The 21247-nt window shown below is 36.0% G+C and overlaps 1 protein-coding gene across 8 annotated transcripts in view; it reads left to right on the top strand.

Annotated features, from left to right (window-relative positions):
- The window catches only part of CNKSR2 (connector enhancer of kinase suppressor of Ras 2), a 283752-nt gene that overhangs the window by 86774 nt on the left and 175731 nt on the right, over positions 1–21247 (top strand). For all 8 annotated transcript variants that reach the window (XM_055268902.2, XM_055268903.2, XM_055268904.2 and 5 more), the window contains exon 5: positions 6692–6733. In XM_055268902.2, the coding sequence (XP_055124877.1) occupies positions 6692–6733 (42 nt within the window). The remainder of the gene's footprint in view (positions 1–6691; positions 6734–21247) is intronic.

Consider the following 21247-nt stretch of genomic DNA (forward strand, 5'->3'; position numbering starts at 1 on the left):
TATGTTGAACCATCCTTGGAACCCAGGAATAAATGACACTTGGTCATGATGAATGACCTTATTAATATATTGTGGAATTTGGTTTGCTAGTATTTTGTTGAGGATTCTTACATCAATATTCATCAGATATTGGCCTGTAGTTTTCTTTCTTTGGTGTGTCTTTGTCTGGTTTTGGTACCAGGGTAATACTGGCCTTGTAGAATGAGTTTGAGTGTTTCCTCCCCCACCTCTATTTTTTGGCATAGATTGAGTAGGATTGGTATTTGTTCTTCTTTAATGTTTGGTAGAATTCAGCAGTGAAGCCATTATGTCCCCAGCTTTCCTTTTTGGGAGACTTTTTATTATGGCTTCGATCTTATTGCTTGCTATTGGCCTCCTCAGGTTTTAGATTTCTTCATGGTTAGATTTTGGCAGGTTGTGTGTGTCTAGGAATTTATCTATAATTTTCCAATTTATTGCCATGGATGGATATCACTGCTGCTAGTTATTCAGGGCCCAAGAGCTTTTCAGTTAGCAAGTGATGCATGCTACCTGGACTGGGTCCTTCCCCTTAAGGCAACAGGTTCCCTTTTGATCCAGAGTGTGTCTAGAAATGTCTATCAGGAGCTAGGGCCTGGAAAGGGGGCCTCAGGACTCTGACTGGTACCCTATCCTGCTGTGACTGAGCTGGTATCCCAAGACGCAAACAAAGTCTTCCCCCCTCTCCTCAAGTGAAAGGAAGGGGCCTTCTTTGGAGCCACGAGCTATGCAACCTGGGGTTAGGGGAGGGCTGATGCCGGTGCTCCCTTAGCCATCCCAGCTGGTATCTCAGTAAGTTGTGTGCCGCCCCCCTAGTCCACTGTCTCTGGGCCCAGCTCAGCACTAGGACTTGCCTAAGAGTTGCTGTCCTTGTGGCCTAGATGGCTTTTGCAGTTTATTTGGGGCCCCACATCACTGTAGCCCATGGTGGCCAAGCTTGTGGAAACTCAAGTTCAGATGGCTGGGACTGGTGATTGACTCCCCTCTGGTTAGGACTTGTTTAAATACTCCTTCCATGGGTGAACATGAGCTGAATTTGGTTCAGTTTTGTTTTCTGCTATAACAAGGTCAGCACTGAGTTTAATGCCTCAGAATTACTGGCTTTCTTTCTCCTCAGTGCACAGAAACACTCTCATCACCAGGCAGCTGCTGCCTGGGTTTGAGGGAAACGGGGCATTGGCAATTGAAGACTGTTTATCCTACCTCTTCTGTGCCTCTTTCAATGATATGAAGTTAAAACTAGGTATTGTGAGTACTCACCTGATTTTTGGTTCTTATGGAGGTGTTTTTTTCTGTGGAGATAGTTGTTAAATCGGTGTCCTTGTTGGGGGCTGGGGGGACAATCTGTGGAGCCTTCTATTCTGCCATCTTGCTCTGTGCCTCTCCCCTACCCATTATTAACCCGTTAGGCATGTAAAGACATTTTGATAATAATAGAATATGTTGAAGTATTGAGTATGAAGGTACCATTATCAAAGGTTTACATAGATGGATTATTTATATATTACTTCTAAGTAAAACAATATTTTTATATTATTTGTAAAAGTATACAATATATACATGAAAATAAGACATATGGAAATTTATGGCATTTATAAAGTTCCATGAAATATAATAGTATTATTATTAGAGATATACACTATTTCCCTTCACTATCTCTCTTTATATATTTACTATTAATAACATACGCACTGTTCTTATGATTATAATATACAATTGATGAGAAATACTACTTGTTCTGAGCATTCTGACCCACCAGGTGCTTAAAACTTGTTGACAAAGTGTGGAACATCAGTGGTAATATGTAGGAGTAAAAATTGTTCTGTTATTCTGCTCAGTATAGCAATTGCATCATTGTTTCACAGAAAGGATAACATTATGATCCTGTGTGGGTGTATAGCTCATCTGTGGGAGGTTGTTTCTGTGCATACTTAATGATCAAAATTCAAGAAACACGCCTCATTTTTATGAATATTTTCTCATTAGGAATTTGGCTCATGTAAATGCATCACATAGTTTGTAGAAGCATTATATGGAAAAGGAAAAAGAAGAAATGAATTTTTTTTTTGCATATACAATAAAAGCTTGAGCTACTGAAGAGAATTCCTGGGAGTATATAGTATCATGACTGTAAACCCAGTCTTTAAAAACTAAATTTAATTCTAACCTAAAAATAACTGGAATGTCAGAGGTGTACCTTTCCACAGCATGAATAGGTTTGTAAAGTATAGATTTATCCATATGCAGTGCTATTTTCTCTTCAAAACTTGAGATATCTTTTGGGAAAGGATTTGGCCCCAAGTATTAATAAAACCCATACTTTAGAAGCAAGTATTTTAAAATCACCTGTTGATGGAAGTAAAATATCTTACTAATAAATAAACCCCCCAAAGTACCTAGAGCGATTTAAATACTTAGCATGATAAAATGAATGCCATAAAATTACAGCTTAACAAAATATAACATAGTCATTTAGTTTCTATTCTTCTCCCTAATATAAAGTAGCAGGTTAATATGCACTCTCTCTGTTTGGTTTTGTTGTTCTTTTTTTGTTTTGAGGCAGAGTCTCACTCTGTCACCCAGGCTGGAGTGCAGTGGTGCAATCTTGGCCCACTGCAACCTCTACCTCCCAGATTCAAGCGATTCTCCTACCTCAGCCTTCCGAGTAGCTGGGATTACAGGCATGTGCCACCACACCCAGCTAATTTTTGTATTTTTAGTAGAGATGGGGTTTCACCATGTTGGCCAAGCTGGTCTTGAACTCCTGGCCTCAAATGATCCGCCCACCTAGGCCTCCCAAAGTGCTGGGATTACAGGCATGAGCCACTGTGCCTGGCTTCTATTTTTAATATGCTGCATCCTCACCCTTTGTGGAAAGCCTCTGAGTTTCAATAACTAGCAAGCCGATCTTGCTGAAAGAAGAGATACAAACTAGAAGCAACTGTTCAACATAGTAAGCTATTAAAGAAAGAAATAAGTTTAATGGGAAAAAATAATAAATTGGGGGAATGTGTAATCAAACATACAATTCTGAGGATCTGAGAACTATTTGGAGTGAGCTGGCAGATAATGTTATAAAAAGCAGGTTACCAGTTTATGGATTCTATATATTTGATACTTTTGGGATAGCTTTGGTGTTCCTGTCTCACATGGTAATACTGTAAAATAGATCAAGTGTTTCTCGAAATACCATCTTTATAAATATCATCTTGGAGGCCTCACTCTGAATCAACTATATCTGTACTTCTGGGAATCTGCATTTTAACCCACCCCTCAAATGATTCTTATATATGCAGAAGTAAAATCTGAAAATTACTATAGTAGCTTAACTGAGTGTGGATGATGCCATTATTTTCTCTTTCTAAAGACCCACTGTTTCCAAGACCCAGTTAAAAGCCACCTTTCTTGATTTTAACACAGAGTTTAGTTTCTTCCTCCTCTGCTCCTCTAGCACCCCTAATTGTGCCTTTGTTACACTAATCAAGAGTATCCCAGATCTCTTAATGCAGATTTAAACTTTAATAACTTTACATACATAAGTGCTACAACCTTACCAAAAACATTATTTAAAATTTATTTAAATTTATTTTACAACCATTTAGTTTTATTTTAAATAGTTCTTAATTTTAATATTTATATGTGGCATTTTTTTGGACTGGTAGAAAAACTTGACCACCTCAATCACCTCATATATCTCCCTTAAACTTTCTCTTGCAGGGTCATGTCAAAATAGTTGAGTGTACACCAATATTTTATTCTTCAAATAATCTTAAATCTAGGACCACAGATGTCATCCTTTCTGTCACTAACCTGCAGCTGGTAGAAGTTTTTAAAAAGTTTGAAATTTGACTAGAGCAATATATAGTACAACCCAGTATACTATACATTGAATTTTATTTCCTGTTGAATTTTAATAAAAATATATTAATATCATAAATTTTAAATAATTGGCCTTTTATCTATTGATTTGTGTAATTGTATATCATTTATACTTCTAAAGTTAAAAACACTTAAAACAGCATGAATACTTTGAAATTCTGTGTTTTAACTTATTTGTGTGAATTCCTATCTCCCTAAACAGCACTTCTCTAAGTCAGGGGCCATGTTTTATTCATCCTTTTATCTCTAGTACAGTTGATTAATATTTGCTGAATCAAGGGGAAAAATATGTCTATTTTATATTGTCTAATTTAGTGTATTGAATATTATTTAAATATGACTAACTATATTTAGATATAGGTAGCATATTTAAAATGTAATATTAATATAGCATCAAACATCTATTTAATAGTATTTATTGTGTTTCCATCCATTGCAGTTATTGTCCTTTTAGATGCTCAAATTGTTCCATGTTTGACCAGGGGGAATCTCTTCATGTTGAGTCCTGAGTCCTACTAAAACAGGAGTCAACTCCTAATAGTCTTGATAGATTACTCCTAGTAGTCTTTGATAACTTCCTTCTGTCTTGTATCACAGTATAATCCAAGCTCATCTTGTACATTTCCTATTCCAGATCTCAAATCAGCCATTTTCCAAGAAGGCTTGGGAAATGTGGTTTTAAGACCCTAAAGTCTGGGAAGTTTATCATTACTATGTTGGTCATTGTTCCTATGCCTTTTCAGGATGCAGAGCTAAGAAATACATGCATACATATATGTACATATGTATATAGATAATACTTCAAGAGACACCAGCGTATTATTAAACTTCTTCAATCTTATATACGTGTCTGCTTTATCCCATGCTAAAAATACTTATCAATGACACTGGAGTGATAGAATGGCAGTCACATAATTGTTCAGTTATTCATCTTATAAAGGACACACAGCAGATTCTGCATGACAATAATAATCACAACACTACCATCTAACATCATATCATTACTGAAAACAGTTTAAGATTATTTTAACAGTTCTTTTTGTTGGATCACGTTAGGAATGTGCTAGTAAATGCGTATATTTTAAAGATACTTGAAATAGTTACTTTCTGTATGATTATTATCCACTACTAGAGTATACATTCAGATCATGTTTACTTTTTTCCTTGAGGAGAATCCCTTTGAAGTTTGAATTTTTAGTCATACCCTCTGATTCTGGGAAGGTAGGCAAATAATGGAATTTGCATACATTGCAGCTGAAGCAAGCTGTAGAAGCAGCATGCAGAAGCTGGGCAACTTCCCAACTTTTCCCAGATTATCTCTCCTTTGGCATATGAGTCTTTCAGAAAGACAAGACCCAATTCTTAAGTATTTCTGTGAATTTGTAAAATATACTTAAGTTTTATTTTTAAAACTTTGCCCCTGATCTGAATATGTATTTCTTCTGACAAGGTATTGTGGTGAAGTTGCATTATCAAAAATTGTGTTGAACATTCCTTTTTTGTTAAGATTAAATTCAGGGAAAAATGAAATGGAATATCATTTCTTAAAATATTCAGTGCTGTGGAAATGGGTTTTTTTTTTTTAAATTATCCAAATAATAATTAATTTTATTTTTTGAAGTAAAGTTAGTTTTTTTAAGTTAAAATAGCGATGGCCAGTTGCGGTGGCTCACGCCTGTAATCCAGCACTTTGGGAGGCCGAGGCAGGCAGATCACCTGAGGTTGGGAGTTTGAGACCAGCCTGACCAACATGGAGAAACCCCATCTCTACTAAAAATACAAAAAATTAGCCGGGCATGGTGGCACATGCCTGTAATCCCAGCTACTCGGGAGGCTGAGGCAGGAGAATCGCTTGAACCCAGGAGGCGGAGGTTGCAGTGAGCCGAGATTGCACCACCGCACTCCAGCCTGGGCAACAAGAGCAAAACTCCGTCTCAAAAAAAAAAAAAAAAAATTAAAATAGTGACACTAATGCATGGTTAAAATGTATTTATCACTTAATGTATGTCAGATTCTAATGATTTATCTCATTTTGTCACTTAATTCTCACAGCATTCTTATTGGGTTGCTACCAATATGCCCATTTTATAAATTTTGTGAGGAAACTGCGCCATAGAAACGTTGTCTCTAAGCAAAGATCAGTTTGTTGTATTACTGCTTATTGTATATCAAGTAATTGCAGGTTAAAAAAAAAGACCATGGTGGTTATTGAAAGGATTTTTTGTAATTTCTGGGACTTAAATTTAGGTGAGAACTATGAACTTGGTAATTATTATTAGTAGATGTATTAAGTTTAAGTGTGTACTGTAAAGTATATTTAATAGCTTGCAATAGTTGAAAATATAAAAGTATTTGAGATTTTGATAGGACTGTTGAAATAAATGTTAGTGTGTTTTTTAATGTTCTAATCTATAATAGATTAGTATTTGAAATATTAGGGACATTTCAACAAAATACATTTATCCCATGTAAAAGCTTAGATAGAAAATGGTTACAATATTTTTTCAATATTTGTTTTTAAAAGTCTACTTAATGTTTATTGTCCTTTAGTATGTGTTTAAAGGTAGTAAAGTTAGAATATACAGTTAAGCAAAAATAAGGATAGCCTCTGTTACTGACCATCAGAGCTAACCATTATTAATATTTTGGTATATAGCATCCCAGATTTTTCCTATTATTGTTGCTTTTACTTGAATTGTTAAGACTTTTAAAATTATAGTATAATTTCTAAGAAAATATTTTTAAAATAATGCTTGATATTTTGAATCTAATGTATATGGTTCTTTTTTTTCAGGATTGTACTGTATATGAAACAGAGAATAAAATTCTTCACGTGGTGAGTATACTTGGATTTATTTTAATCTTTATTAGAGAATATTTCCTTGTTCAACTAGAAGAAGTGAACCATAAGAAAAAAAATCTACTGACCACATCAGTTAAGTGTATTTTTATAGGAAATCTACAAAAGAATCAAAGCATAACAAGTTACGTTAGTTATAACCATTCTATTGTACCTAATAGGAGAAAAAAGATATAATATTTTAAAATTGTAATGTGTAGCAAGGTTGGAATATAATAAAAAATTAATAATGTAGAGCAAGGAGAATTTGAAATGAGAATTTCTTTTACTGTTCATCTATTACAAAAAAGATCAGAGAAAGATATTTGTTCTATAATGGGTAATTCATCTCTATCATCATTTGGATGAAATACTTTAATAAAAAAATCAAATTTCCTTTGCTCCAATTCTATACCTACCAGACAACCTTTCAAATGGTAATATGGCAATATTTTTGAATCAGTTAATGACTTTACATATATTTTATTACTAGAAATGGGCTATACGTACATTATACTTTGTGGAAAGGCCATCTCCTGCCTTCTTAATGAACAGTTGGCCACTTTTATTTGTAAATGCATTTCTTGATCAATGCTACTTTGTCCTAATAACTTCTTCACCTCTGGTGTGTGTGAAATCATGTCATTTCTGCATCTGCCAGGTACTAGGCGGTGAAGAGCCATATGTCTGTAAAAGGACATTTGCCTCATTTATTCCTAATATCAGTTTATAAGTTTTATGTTTCTGAAATGTTTGAATATTTATAAAAGAATACTATTTTGTATTTATAAAAGGAAATACTTTTAAAACATCTAAATGTATGGAGGGAAAATATTACTTCAGAATATCAGCAGTACAGCATCCGTATTCCTTTTTTGTTATCTGCTGTAGAAATGATACTGAATAATCCTCTGCTAATCCTCTCCCCCTCATTGTGCAGTAGTGATGCCCTTTGTGGTTTATAAGAATAGTCTCAGGAGTGGATAATTAATGTACTTTTCTCCTTATTAGTCCAGGAAGGAAAATAATTGCAACTCCCTCACGTTGATCTACCTGTAGGGCCTGGAGCATAGAAAGACACTAATATTTATTTAGGGCCTATATATTTCAAGTATTAGCTTAATTTCTTATAAGCATATTCTCTCATTTAATCCTACTTTTGCAGATGGTGGAACTAAGGGTCACAAATATTAAGTTGTTCAACTATTCGGTTTGAACACAGAATCTAATACCAAAGCCCATGCCCTTTCCAGATCTGGCAGTTGCTACCAATTCTAGTTCCCTGAGGCTTTACAAATTGTACTATCTTTTTTCCCATGGAACCCGGGGCTACTGTTTAGCTGTGCCTATTTTGTCAATAACTAAGGAGCATGCACAGACCCTTTCCCACCTACATTTTATTTTCTGTGAGTGACTGTTTCTTTAGCATTGAATTTTCTATGACAATGACTGTTCTTCCTGAAGTATTGAATTTACTGAATTCGACTTTGGTATGCTGCTGTGGGTTCTTCATTGTGTTTACTTCAAGGCTCTTACTGTGGTCAGTGTGTGTTAACATTTTTTTCTTTATCACGTTTCTCAGGAGTAATCTCTCCCTGATGTTAGTATCCAAAAGAGCTGTACTTTTCTTTATGCGTTGGCTGCTACGAACTTAAGATTAAAATTTGTGTCCTATAATTGACAAATGCATCTCATGATATTTGTTTTGTATTTAACTTCATTCTTGGCTCTACATGATTTCTTTTTGCCTTGTTTTTCTCAATTTATGTATGGTATATATTTTTACATCTGTTGATGTAGCCTTTTCTATGGAGGAATAGTTCGAGTTACAAATGCACATTTGTGATCAATATTCAAATATCAGCAAAGGAAATGTAAATAATTTATGGAAAAAGAATCTCTAGAGAACTGTAAAAAATATGAAATTTTATTTCTGAGGAAATTTCAGATTCTTCCATGTGACAGAATAACAGAAATAAATTTAAATGATGAAAGAAATACTGTGGGATTTCTCTTGTACAAAAGACTTTAAATATAATTTTAATTAATTAGACTAAGGAAATAATCTCTTTGGGGTTATAAAATGATGATTGAAATTTTATTAAATAAAAACCATAATAAGTAATAGCCAAATTTTAAAAGTTCTTAATCACTAAATATTTTTAATTTTAAATAATTTTAAAATAGTAAGTAATTTTTAGTTTCTTAAATAAATTCCTAATAATTGACTCATGTTGACTTATCTTTCTCAAAAGCCAGATTCTGGGCTACTTGGTATTAGAAATAAGTAACAGCATAAATAGTACTGAAGGAGTTTAGAAATGAATGCCGTATATTTACCTTGGCAATTTTGCATTCCAGCTAGTGAGAATTTAAAAATCCTGTCTGATGATGATGGCAATAGTGAATGGCATTAACCAAATCAGTTCATCTCAGAAAGCACTTGTCTTTTCATGTTATTCTTCTACTTCCCATCCTGATGTTTTTATACAAAGATTACCCAGCCTTTACTAAAAGGTTGTGTGTATACTTGTATATTACTTTTTTCACAAGAATAGTTAATTTTTTAGAATAATAAAATAGTATAGAGTACCACTTAGTATATGAGGCTAGAATAGTTTCTTTAAAACAAAATTTCTAGAACAAGTATCTTTCTAGATCTCTATAGTGTAGAAGAAATAACTTTGAGTCTAAAAAACTGTGTCTGAATCCTAATTCTACCATTTTCTAGCTCGGTGAGCTGAATCAAATGATGTTTTTGAGAGTTTGTTCTTATTATGTAAAATGGGGATATTAATATCTTTCATGAATGATTGTTGCTAGGATAAAATAAATCAGTAACTTTTCTAGACAGAGCTTTATAATCTGGTAGTCCTCTTTCCAGTATTTATTTATTTAGGTTATATCTCATTATTTAGGTTTTTTGTTGTTGTTGGGTTGGTTTTTTTTTGAGACAGAGTCTTGCTCTGTCACCCAGGCTGGAGTACAGTAGTGTGATCTTGGCTCACTGCAAGCTCCATCTCCCAGGTTCACGCCATTCTCCTGCCTCAGCCTCCCGAGTAGCTGGGACTACAGGCGCCCGCCACCACGCCCGGCTAATTTTTTTTGTATTTTTTAGTAGAGACGGGGTTTCACCATGTTAGCTAGGATGGTCTCTATCTCCTGACCTCATGATCCACCCACCTCGGCCTCCCAAAGTGCTGGGATTACAGGCGTGAGCCACCGTGCCTGGCCTATTTAGGGTTTTTAATTTCTTTCTCTCCTTTTTATATGCACCAGTAAATCAAAAGCCAGAGTTTTTGTATAGCTTGTTTAGGATGAAATTGTGAGTTAGTTTTAATATTTTCCTTGTTTCCATGATACTTGAATATTCTAAGTACAATATGATTTATAATGGCTCCTTTTCAAAGATGAATTAATATGTATTCTATACGAGCATCTTAGCCTGGGTTCTTTCTGAAAAACAGAGCCTACAACAAGGCTGGAATGCAGATAGTTTGTGTTGATTAGTTATCCCAAGACACAGAAGAGACACTGGGAAGGAGAATCAATATGGGTTCTGGAATTGTTCACCACTATAGGGAACTGAAGTTCGATCCCATCAGGACCTTCTGAGAAGCCCTGCAGAATGTGCCTCGGAATTGTCCAACCTGCCTGACAAAGATTGAAGAGGGAGAATGTATCTGCCGGCTCTAATCCAATTATCCCATTGGTCAAAGATTGCTCCTTGGGGTGTTAACTCTCTCACACTACCAGGTTTTTGGAGGTACCAGAGAGCTCTAGGACAGAAAGCAAAGGTAGTGCAACTGAAGTGAAGCAGATTGCCACAGCAGTAGCTGGAGAAAAAAGTGGGCTGAGTGAGTATGAGATGGGGCTTAAGGGGTGTCTAGTATAATGAAACGCCTCTAAGTGGCAATCCAAATTTTAAAGTATTTTGGATCACATAAAGTATCCTGATAGTGACTGACATCAAGATTTGCATAACTCACAAAAGCAAGCTTTAAGCAGTAGGTATAACATAACATTTGTGTAAAAAAGCAGTGTATTTATAGTGAAGAAAATAATTTGAAGAACTATGCAACAGACTTAATGTTGGTTGTCTTTGCAAAGAATAGGATAAATTTTAGGGGCATTAACTTTAAATTATGTGTTTGTATAGTGGTTAAATATAGCATAACAAATATGTGTTAATCAGAAAAAAAAAGTACTAAAATATTCGTAGAAATGCCTGAATAGCAACCCAAAATCTAGATTAAAAATGAGTATTTTAGAGTTAGATACAATGAATTAGATCTACTACTTGATAGCACAACAGAGTGAATACAGTCAGCAATAATTTGTTGTACATTTTAGAGTAACTGGGGGAGTATTACTGGAATGTTCATAACACAAAGAAATGATAAATGCTTGAAGTGACGGATACCCCCATTTACCTTGATGTAATTATTCACATTGTATGCCTGTATCCAAATATCTACTGTATTCCATAAATACCTAATGTATACCTACTATATACTCAAATTTTTTCTAAAAAATAAGTATTTTTAACAAATGAATAAGAGTTTCAAATGGGTAAGGAGTGAAAACAGTGCTAGTAGCCAACCATTGACTAGCCCAAAGAACATGGCTGAAATCTTTCTAATGCCAGGCAGATTTAGAATCCTATGTAATATAGTAATAGTTCTTAGGAACCTTTTCACTTTAGTACACTGGACTTTGAGTTAAATAGGTTTTTAGAACATCCCCAGTGATGGCTGCCGTTTAGAAGGAACAAGGAGACCCCAGATGACTGAATAGAGATTATAGTAGCTTGAGATAGGCACTAGAACATCAACTGTCTTAGCCTAAACCCTACCCCTAAATCTTTATTTTGTCCAGGGGATAGGGAAGGCAATTTTCAAGAGGAAGGAGAACTTATCACTTATGAAAACTTGTTATAGCCTAGGAATTCCACAAGGCAATACAGGTTGATTGTCCCTTATCTGAAATGCTTGAGATTAGAAGTGTCTCAGATTTCAGATTTTTTTCGATTTGGGAATATTTGCATGATATACTTAACAGTTGTCACTAATCTGAAAATACTAAACCAAAATGCTCCAATGAGTGTTTCCTTTGAGCATCATGTCAGTGCTCAAAAGTTTCTGATTTTCGGATTAGAGATACTCAGCCTGTACAAGCGTCAGAGTGCCCTTCAACACGCGGGCAAACTTGAAAGAGCTGAGGTTGTGAGGTGGTGTGTCTTTCCCTGAAATAGATCTGTATTTAAGGGTGAGTAAAGAAAAAGAATGGGTAAGAGTAGAGGAAGTATCCTCTAATATATTAGAAGAAAATCCTTCCACATGAAGTAGGTTTATTATGAACACTTGTTTAATGTTTTCAGTATGAGCCAAAAGATATTACCTGTATTAAAAAAGAATACCATACTGTAAAGAAGGTAAGGTCACTGTAAACTGAGAGCAAAATGAACTAAGAAAATAGTACATTAAACTAACAACATGGAAGCAGAAAATAAGCCATGGCGAAAGCATGTATCTTCCCAATTTTTTTCAATTAATTTGCATTTCTTTCATAATGAAAAAGTATAAAAGTATGTATTTATTCTAGTATAGTTAGAATTCTGATTGCTTTTAAAGGATGATTTTATAGTACATATATTGAACTAGTCGGAAGGGACTTGGGACAATCCTTAGGCTAGATTTTCTGTTCACTTTTCTCACCTCTAAAATTGGAGAGTCTTTCTGCTTAAAATCAGAAAGAAGTAGGCTGTGAAGACCAAAATCCCTGGTGGGAAGGGAGATTGGTTGCAGTGTTGGGCAGGGATGTCTGTTAATATGAAGCGTGCGAAGGAATAAAAGGAGACTGAACAGCTTGGGTTTCCTTTGAATTTGCCATTAAGTATAATGGAACAGACAATAGAATACAACCATAAAGGACAAAAGGAAATACAGATAATCGATATAGTATATATCTCAGTGATTATCGACTAAAGATAAATAATATTATGTTTCACTTCTATTGATCTGATCTTTTCCTTCCAGTTAGGTTTTGTTCTGGATTACACATTCTGTGGCAGGTTGGAGCCCATCTGTTTTGCTCTGTGCGGATCCTTGTTTTATGTAACAAATGAGTTACAGAGAATCTGGAATTTTCAGTTATATACTCTACTTACTCCTCACTCCTGCCCTTCAGTACAGCCTTTGAGTCTGGAGTGATAAGCTCTCCTGAGAAGTCACTTCAGAGCTTGTACTTTAGCAGACTTCCTCTGCTTGTCCCTGCCCTGCCATTCTCATTGGTGAGCCTGGAACACTTGTCAGCTTTGATTAAACTCATGGAAATCCCAGGCCAGGCGTAATCATTAAGGTCACATTGTTTAAATCAAATTGTTCTGAGCTCAGAAACACCTTTTACATTAGCCAAAGGTATGGCCTTGTATATGGCACTTTGTATTTTAGCATTTTACCCCATTGTTTTTGTAAAGATAATAAATACTGCAAATGCCTAATTTATTATTTTAGTGTTAATATTATCTTCTAGTTATATAGTACTTTACAGTTTATAGAACATTCTCAGGAATGCTTTCTTCTCTTCTTTCTCTTTTTTTTCTCCAAGCTATTTTTTTCTTTTGTTATTTAGGTTTGATCATGAATTAGGCTTATTTTGGCATGTTAAGTATTTGTTTTATTTCATAAACATTCTGTGTAATTTTTTCCTTTCTTTAAATTTATGAATTCCTTGCCCTTAAACTCCATCTGGAGTGAGATTATTATGTCTTCTCTGCTATCCAGACTAGAAATAGCTTAAACTGCATAGAGCCAACAGTTAGATGTAAGAGAGGATCCTGGAGGAGAAAGTAAAGGGCTCATTTTAATCTTTGCCCTGACATCTACATCATACCATTTATGGAAGTATAGCTTTCCTCTTCTGATGGATCAAAACCTTGAGGATGTGTTTAAGTACTGGGGTAGCAGCATGCCCCATAATGAAATAAAAGTGATCATATTGATGTTAATATCTTATCTTTAGAGATTTCTTGAAAACAGTGGTACTCTAGTGACTTAAAAATCCCTAAAGATAATTTTAACTGGTCTTCAGGAGGTTTCTGATGCTGTGATGAAACAGCTTTTGCCAGTTGTAGCCCGGACTCTTCTAAAAGCTATGATCTTGATCCAAATGCAAACTGAAATTTTTTTCAGTATGGTTGAGATTTTGTTGGTAACTGTAGCATTTGAACATATAAATTGTGGTCAGTCTCACTAAAACATCAACTCTAATACTGAGTTTTATAGATGAAAAGCATAAGATGCTTCTTTATGTTTTTGAAGTTAAGGTCACCCTTCTATCTCAGCCCCCTTTATTATCTTTGTGGTCAGCCTGAAGAAATGTGCTAACAATATTGCTGAAATAGGCATTGGATTCTTTGGTATTATGTTACATTATTTTCAGATTTTGACACTTCAGTGGTTAATTGCATTGTAAATTATTTTAACTATAAATTCTCCACAACCGATGCCTCCTGCAGGAAAGGAAAAATGAGAAATCCAGATATAACATGATAGAGGTGGAAAGTGTCTTTCCTGGGACAAAAAGAAAATGTGTGTGGCCTATGTGAAGAATTAAAATAATCTGGTTTTAGTGTTTCTGATTATGATTTAGATAGACATTTTGTAAGGCCGTATATTTATTTTCATAGGTGTTCTTGCTAACATTACATTTGCTGAACACATTGTGCATTGCAAGATGCTTCCATGTTCATACTGACTCTGAAAGTGCAATTCTTGTCCTCACAGTAGTATTCATTTTTGTTGGGGAGTCAAGTGAGGTAGAATAATATAGTAGAAAGAGCAGCAATCTGAGAGTTAAAAGGATAGGTGTCCTGACCCCATTCTGGCATTTACTAGCTGTGAAGAAGCTAAGTTAGCCTTTCTGACTAAGTTGAGGGCTTGGAGTATCTGTGACTTTTAAGGTCTAAATGCCATAATTCTTAGATGACAAATTCACAAGATCATTAGAAAGCAGTATGGCCACATAAAGTGATAAATTGAAGGACTGTCTTTATTTGAGACCAATCTATATATGACCAAGGACACTATATATTTTTAAAAATAAAGTTAGCAGGCACATACTCAGTTTTGATACATGGATATATTGCATAGTGGTGAAGTCTGGGCTTTTAGTGTAGCCATCACCTGGATGGTGTACGTTGTAACCATTAAGTCATTTCTTACCCCTTACCCCCTCCTACCGTTCCACTCTTCTAAGTCCCCAGTGTTTATCATTTCACAGTCTATGTTCACGTGTATACACTTTTTTTTAGCTCTCACTTATACGTGAGAACATGTGGTATTTGACTTTCTGTTTCTGAGTTATTTCACTTAAGATAATGGCCTCCAGTTCCATCGATGTTGCTGCAGAAGACATGATTTTATACTTCTTAAGGCTCAGTAGTATTCCATGGTGTGTGTATACACACACACACACACACAGAGAGACATATATGTATGCACATATATATCACATTTTAATCCAGTCTGTTGATGGACACTTAACTTATTTAGTTCCTTATCTTTGCTATTGTGAATTTTGATATAATATTTGTATTCGTTTGGGTAGTTACCCAGTAGTGAGATAGCTGGATCAATGCTATACATTTTTTTAAAGTGCAGGTATAGTCACTGTCAATGTAAAGATTTCTTCCACAAGGTAATTGAATCAGTCTGGAAACAGAAGCCATACAGTAACTTAAAGGAAGTTTGATATAAATAATTATAAAGTATGATGAGAAATACCTGCAAACAGGTAAAGAGTGCCCTAAACCATGTCCTACAACTGAGGAATAGTACCCAAGGAAGGATATCCTTTAAGTGGAACACCCTTCCCAAGGCTGAGAAGGTGTGGCTGCAGCTTCATTGGGTTGCATAGATCAGAGCTTATCCACAGTTGCCAGGCAAGTGGAAGACAGCCTTCGAGGATGTAGGCAAATGATGCTGCTGGGAAGGTTCACAGCAAGAGTTAGGATGATGGTATGAGTAAGAGGTCTGGAGAGCATGTTGAGATAGCCTCAGGATGGTGATCACTGAGCCCAGGCTGAGGCTGCAATGTCACTGTGGGACTGCATGATCTGGACATGTGGCTGGGGCACAGCACTACCGATATCCCCACACACATGCACTGCTAGTGGACCCTGCAACAGGAACAAGAAAAATTAAAAGAATGCCCATGGGAACCTAGAAGCCTTCTCCTTGCAGTGTCCCTCCACTGCCCTCTATTGACAAAAACTTAACATTGTGCTTATTGTAGAAGATAAATGCTTAGAGTCCAATCCATTGTTACAGAGCAAGCACTGAAGAATGAATTTAGCAAAAGCCAAAATCGACAAATGGGATCTCATTAAACTAAAGAGCTTCTGCACAGCAAAAGAAACTATCATCAGAGTGAACAGGCAACCTACACAATGGGAGAAAATTTTTGCAACCTACTCATCTGACAAAGGGCTAATATCCAGAATCTACAATGAACTCAAACAAATTTACAAGAAAAAAACAAACAACCCCATCAAAAAGTGGGCAGAGGACATGAACAGACACTTCTCAAAAGAAGACATTTATGCAGCCAAAAAACACATGAAGAAATGCTCCTCATCACTGGCCATCAGAGAAATGCAAATCAAAACCACAGTGAGATACCATCTCACACCAGTTAGAATGGCCATCATTAAAAAATCAGGAAACAACAGGTGCTGGAGAGGATGTGGAGAAATAGGAACACTTTGACACTGTTGGTGGGACTGTAAACTAGTTCAACCATTGTGGAAGTCAGTGTGGCGATTCCTCAGGGATCTCGAACTAGAAATACCATTTGACCCAGCCATCCCATTACTGGGTATATACCCAAAGGACTATAAATCATGCTGCTATAAAGACACATGCACACGTATGTTTATTGCGGCACTATTCACAATAGCAAAGAGTTGGAACCAACCCAAATGTCCAACAACGATAGACTGGATTAAGAAAATGTGGCACATATACACCATGGAATACTATGCAGCCATAAAAAATGATGAGTTCGTGTCCTTTGTAGGGACATGGATGAAACTGGAAAACATCATTCTCAGTAAGCTATCGCAAGGACAAAAAACCAAACACCGCATGTTCTCACTCATAGGTGGGAATTGAACAATGAGAACTCATGGACACAGGAAGGGGAACATCACGCTCCGGGGACTGTTGTGGGGTGGGGGGAGGGGGGAGGGACAGCATTAGGAGATACACCTAATGCTAAATGACGAGTTAATGGGTGCAGGAAATCAACATGGCACATGGATACATATGTAACAAACCTGCACATTGTGCACATGTACCCTAAAACCCTAAAGTATAATAAAAAAAAAAAAAAGAATGAATTTAGAGCTGAGAGCCACAAAACTCATAACTGACACAGTGTGGTTAGCTCTTACCTCCATAAAACTACATATAGCTAATTCACATTTCTCGACTATAAGTGAAGACATCGCTCCCAGGTCTCTGCCGTTTGTTCCCTATTTATCCATAAAGTGTATATATATATAGTGCCTTAAATTTCCAGAAGCTTACCTAATTATAATGAACTGCTTCACTCTGGCTATTTGAATATAAAATCCAAACTAAAATCAAAACATTTTTCTAATAACCTACATCTTAGTTGACCTATCAATATGTCCAGTCTGTTCTTTTTCTTGAGCCTGAAAGTCGTGTGTCCTCTAATGAGTGATCTCTCTCATCTTCTTCGGAACCTGCCGCAAGCCTGCTTGTCTGTTTCCTGCCTATGAAACAGCAGATAAACAGAATTGAGATTGTCCCAGATCCAATTCTGGTTTCCAGCTTACTCTATTTCCCTATCAGAAGTGAGAGTAGTGGTGGAGGCTCTTGTCCCAACTCTTAATTCATACCAGATTGTTTCAGGTAAGTAGCTGAAAGTAGGCAGGAAGTGTCATGGGTCCACTTCTTACTCATCAAAGGAGGTGTACATTTGGGACTGACATTTTCTCACTGTTTTGGCATTGACCTTATCATTCTTAGATGATTATTATCTTAAAGTGCAATTTTTAGGCTGTATTATTATCTCAATGTTGGGCTCACTAGGCATTAAAATATTTGATAGTTACGTGCCAAACAATGTTCAAAGCACAGTGGTTTAGCAAGCAGGAACTGAAGCAAAACTGCATGATTGTAACTTGGCTCTGCCATTTAAAAGTTGAGTGACCTTGAGCAAGTTTTTAACATCTTTGTGCCTCCATTCCTACATCTGTACAATAGAGATAATAGCAGTATTTCCTTCTTAGGGAGGTTGTGGGGGTTAAATTTGTTAATACATGTACATGACTTAGAAGAATACTTAGAATATAAGTAAGCTCTCAATAAATACCAGTTATTGTTTCATTTAGTCCTCCTCACAATACAGTGAGATCGGTATTATTTTTGTCCCAATTGTATACATAAGGAACTGAGGCACACAAAAGAATTGAACAACTTTCCCCAGATCATGGAGCTAGTAAGTGGTGAAGTTACTATTCAGTCTGAGGCTTTTAATCACTATACTCTGACTCTATAGATGACCTCGGAATCTAATTCTAAGGTCATGAATTATAGACATTTAATTTCAGTGACTTTCTTTTATGTCTTTCTATTGATAATTTTTCTTTGACATTCATGGTAGACAGGATTCTAAGATGACCCCCAGGACTCCTGTCCCCTGGTATATAACTGCCCTCTTCTTCAGTGTGGTTGAGACCAGGGAATACGATGAATTTCACTCTCATGATTAGGTTTTGAGCTATGGCAAAGGTGAAGGAATTTCAAGGATGTATTTAAGGTCTCTTGTCAGTTGACTTGAATATAATTAAAAGGGAGATTATCTTGGTGGGCCTGACCTTATCATGTGAGCCCTTTAAAACAAGATTCAAAGGAGTCATATATTCTCTTGCTGGCCTTGAAGAAATCAGCTGCCATGTTGTGAGAGGGCCTGTGGAGGGAGTCACGCAGTGAGGACCTGAGGACAGCCTCTGGGAGTTGAGAACAATCTCCAGATGACAGCCAACAGGAAAGTAGGGACCTCAGTCATACAGCCACAAGGAAGTGAATTCTGCTGACAACCTGAATGAACTTGAAAGCAGATTCCTCCCTACTTGCACCTCGCTGTAGGAATACAGCGAAGTTGACAGCTTGGTTTCTGCCTTGTGAGACTAGGGACTGGTTCCAGTGCCTGGACGCCTGAGCCGTGGAAACTGAGAGAGTGTGTGTTTCTTTAAGCCTCCAACCTTGTAGTAATTTGTTACACAGCTATAGATACCTAATACAGTATCGTTAATTTAAATTTCAACTCAAGAAGAACGAAAACAAAAAATGTATTTTTTAAAGCCAAAAAGAGACTAGTAGCCAGAGGAGAATAAATATGAAGACAATTTTTTTGAGAATTTAAATATAAGGTACTATATTGCCTCCTAACTTATTTGATTCATGTCTTATTTATTATAAATACTTTTTTGATTAGAGGCAACAACATGTCATTGTGAAAAGAGCATTTGACCAAGCATCAGCACTTCTGGGTTTTAGTCTTGACTTTTTCATTAACTTTGTTGTTTGACTTGTGCATGTCACTTAACCTCTCATGGATCCCCAAGTGTCGTTCAGGAAGATTAAACAAAATGATTTCAAATCATCTGTCTCAAAATTCTATGAATATAAGGATTTAAGTAATTAGAAGCTTGTAGTAACAGGACTAACACTGTCAATAAGCTTTAGGACCTTTAAGTTTTAATGTGGGAAAATGTAAGAAATTAGGAGGAAATGATGCTTTTAAGATCATGAATTTTGACTTACTAATTTTAACGCATAGTAGGCTCTTAGGGGTCCTTACTTCTTTTCTGTTATCAGGAACACAAGGACAGCATGCTCAATGTCAGTGATGGTAAGCACAAAACCGAATACATTAGCAGAAACACTGTCCCAGGCTATGAAATCCTTGAGTGTAGTAGTTGGCGTTTGAATCATGTAACAGACACTTAGTGATTGTTGAAGGCATGAATGGCTTAATGAAGGTGATTTTTGTTGTGTTTTTCCCCACCATGAGAGTTTGACATATAAAGGGATTGTAGGAGTTTTCCAGGCCTTATTGGGATGAAGTTCACATGACCTTTATTTACTTGCAACTATTTGCTTTCTGAAGCTATTTGAAAATCTTAATCTTTGTGGTATATAAATATAATTTTAATATTGGGTTAAAATTGGAATTTTATTCTATTACATTAGTTTTTCAAGTTTAAAAAGTTGTTTCTCCTTCAATTCTCTGTACTTGTATGAACAAGAAATTCTTCCTGTGTTGCACGTTATGTTTATTACGGCACTACTCACAATAGCAAAGACTTGGAACCAACCCAAATGTCCAACAGATTTGTTGACAGATTTCTGTTGAGCTAGAAATTTTGCACTCTTATGATGGTTCCCTAACAAGACACAACTGGATTGAGAAAATGTGGCATATATACACCATGGAATAGTATGCAGCCATAAAAAATGATGAGTTCACGTCCTTTGTAGGGACATGGATGAAGCTGGAAACCATCATTCTCAGCAAACTATCGCAAGGACAAAAAACCAAACACTGCATGTTCTCACTCATAGATGGGAATTGAACAATCACTCATAGGTGGGAATTGAACAATGAGAACACATGGACACAGGAAGGGGAACATCACACACTGGGGCCTGTTGTGGGGTTGGGGGAGTGGGGAGGGATGGCATTAGGAGATATACCTAATGTAAATGACAAGTTAATGGGTGCAGCACACGAACATGGCACATGTATACATATGTAACAAACCTGCACGTTGTGCACATGTACCCTAGAACTTAAAGTATGATAAAATATATATATGTATATATATGTGTGCATATATATATGTGTGTGTGTGTGTGTGTGTATATATATGTATATATATATATATATATATATATACACATATATATATGAAATTCTTCCTGTGTTGGAGAATGTGTATATAGAATAATAATTTTAAATACTAACTTAAATTCTGTTTCTGAATGTTACTCTTTCAAAGTTACCTATGATTGTTCAACAGTTGTGTCTTGTTAGGGAACCATCATAAGAGTGCAAAATTTCTAGCTCAACAGAAATCTGTCAAGTACTAAGATACTAAACATACTATATTTAGTGAGGCATATACTTACAGTTCTCACAACTACATATCAGAATAAATGTATGATATTTTATAAAAAACAAAGCCTCCCTTGTTCCCCCAGTACAATGCACATGTCATCCTACATTGGCACAGAGTTGCAGAACTTATGATACTGAATTATACTAATATTCAAATAAAACAATAAAATAAAAACATACTGGCTGGGCGCAGTGGCCCATGCCTGTAATCCCAGCACTTTGGGAGGCCGAGGCAGGCAAATCACAAGGTCAGGAGTTCGAGACCAGCCTGGCCAACATGGTGAAACCCCATCTCTA

Source organism: Symphalangus syndactylus, chromosome X (genome assembly GCF_028878055.3).
Source record: "Symphalangus syndactylus isolate Jambi chromosome X, NHGRI_mSymSyn1-v2.1_pri, whole genome shotgun sequence".
Lineage (NCBI taxonomy): Eukaryota > Metazoa > Chordata > Mammalia > Primates > Hylobatidae > Symphalangus > Symphalangus syndactylus.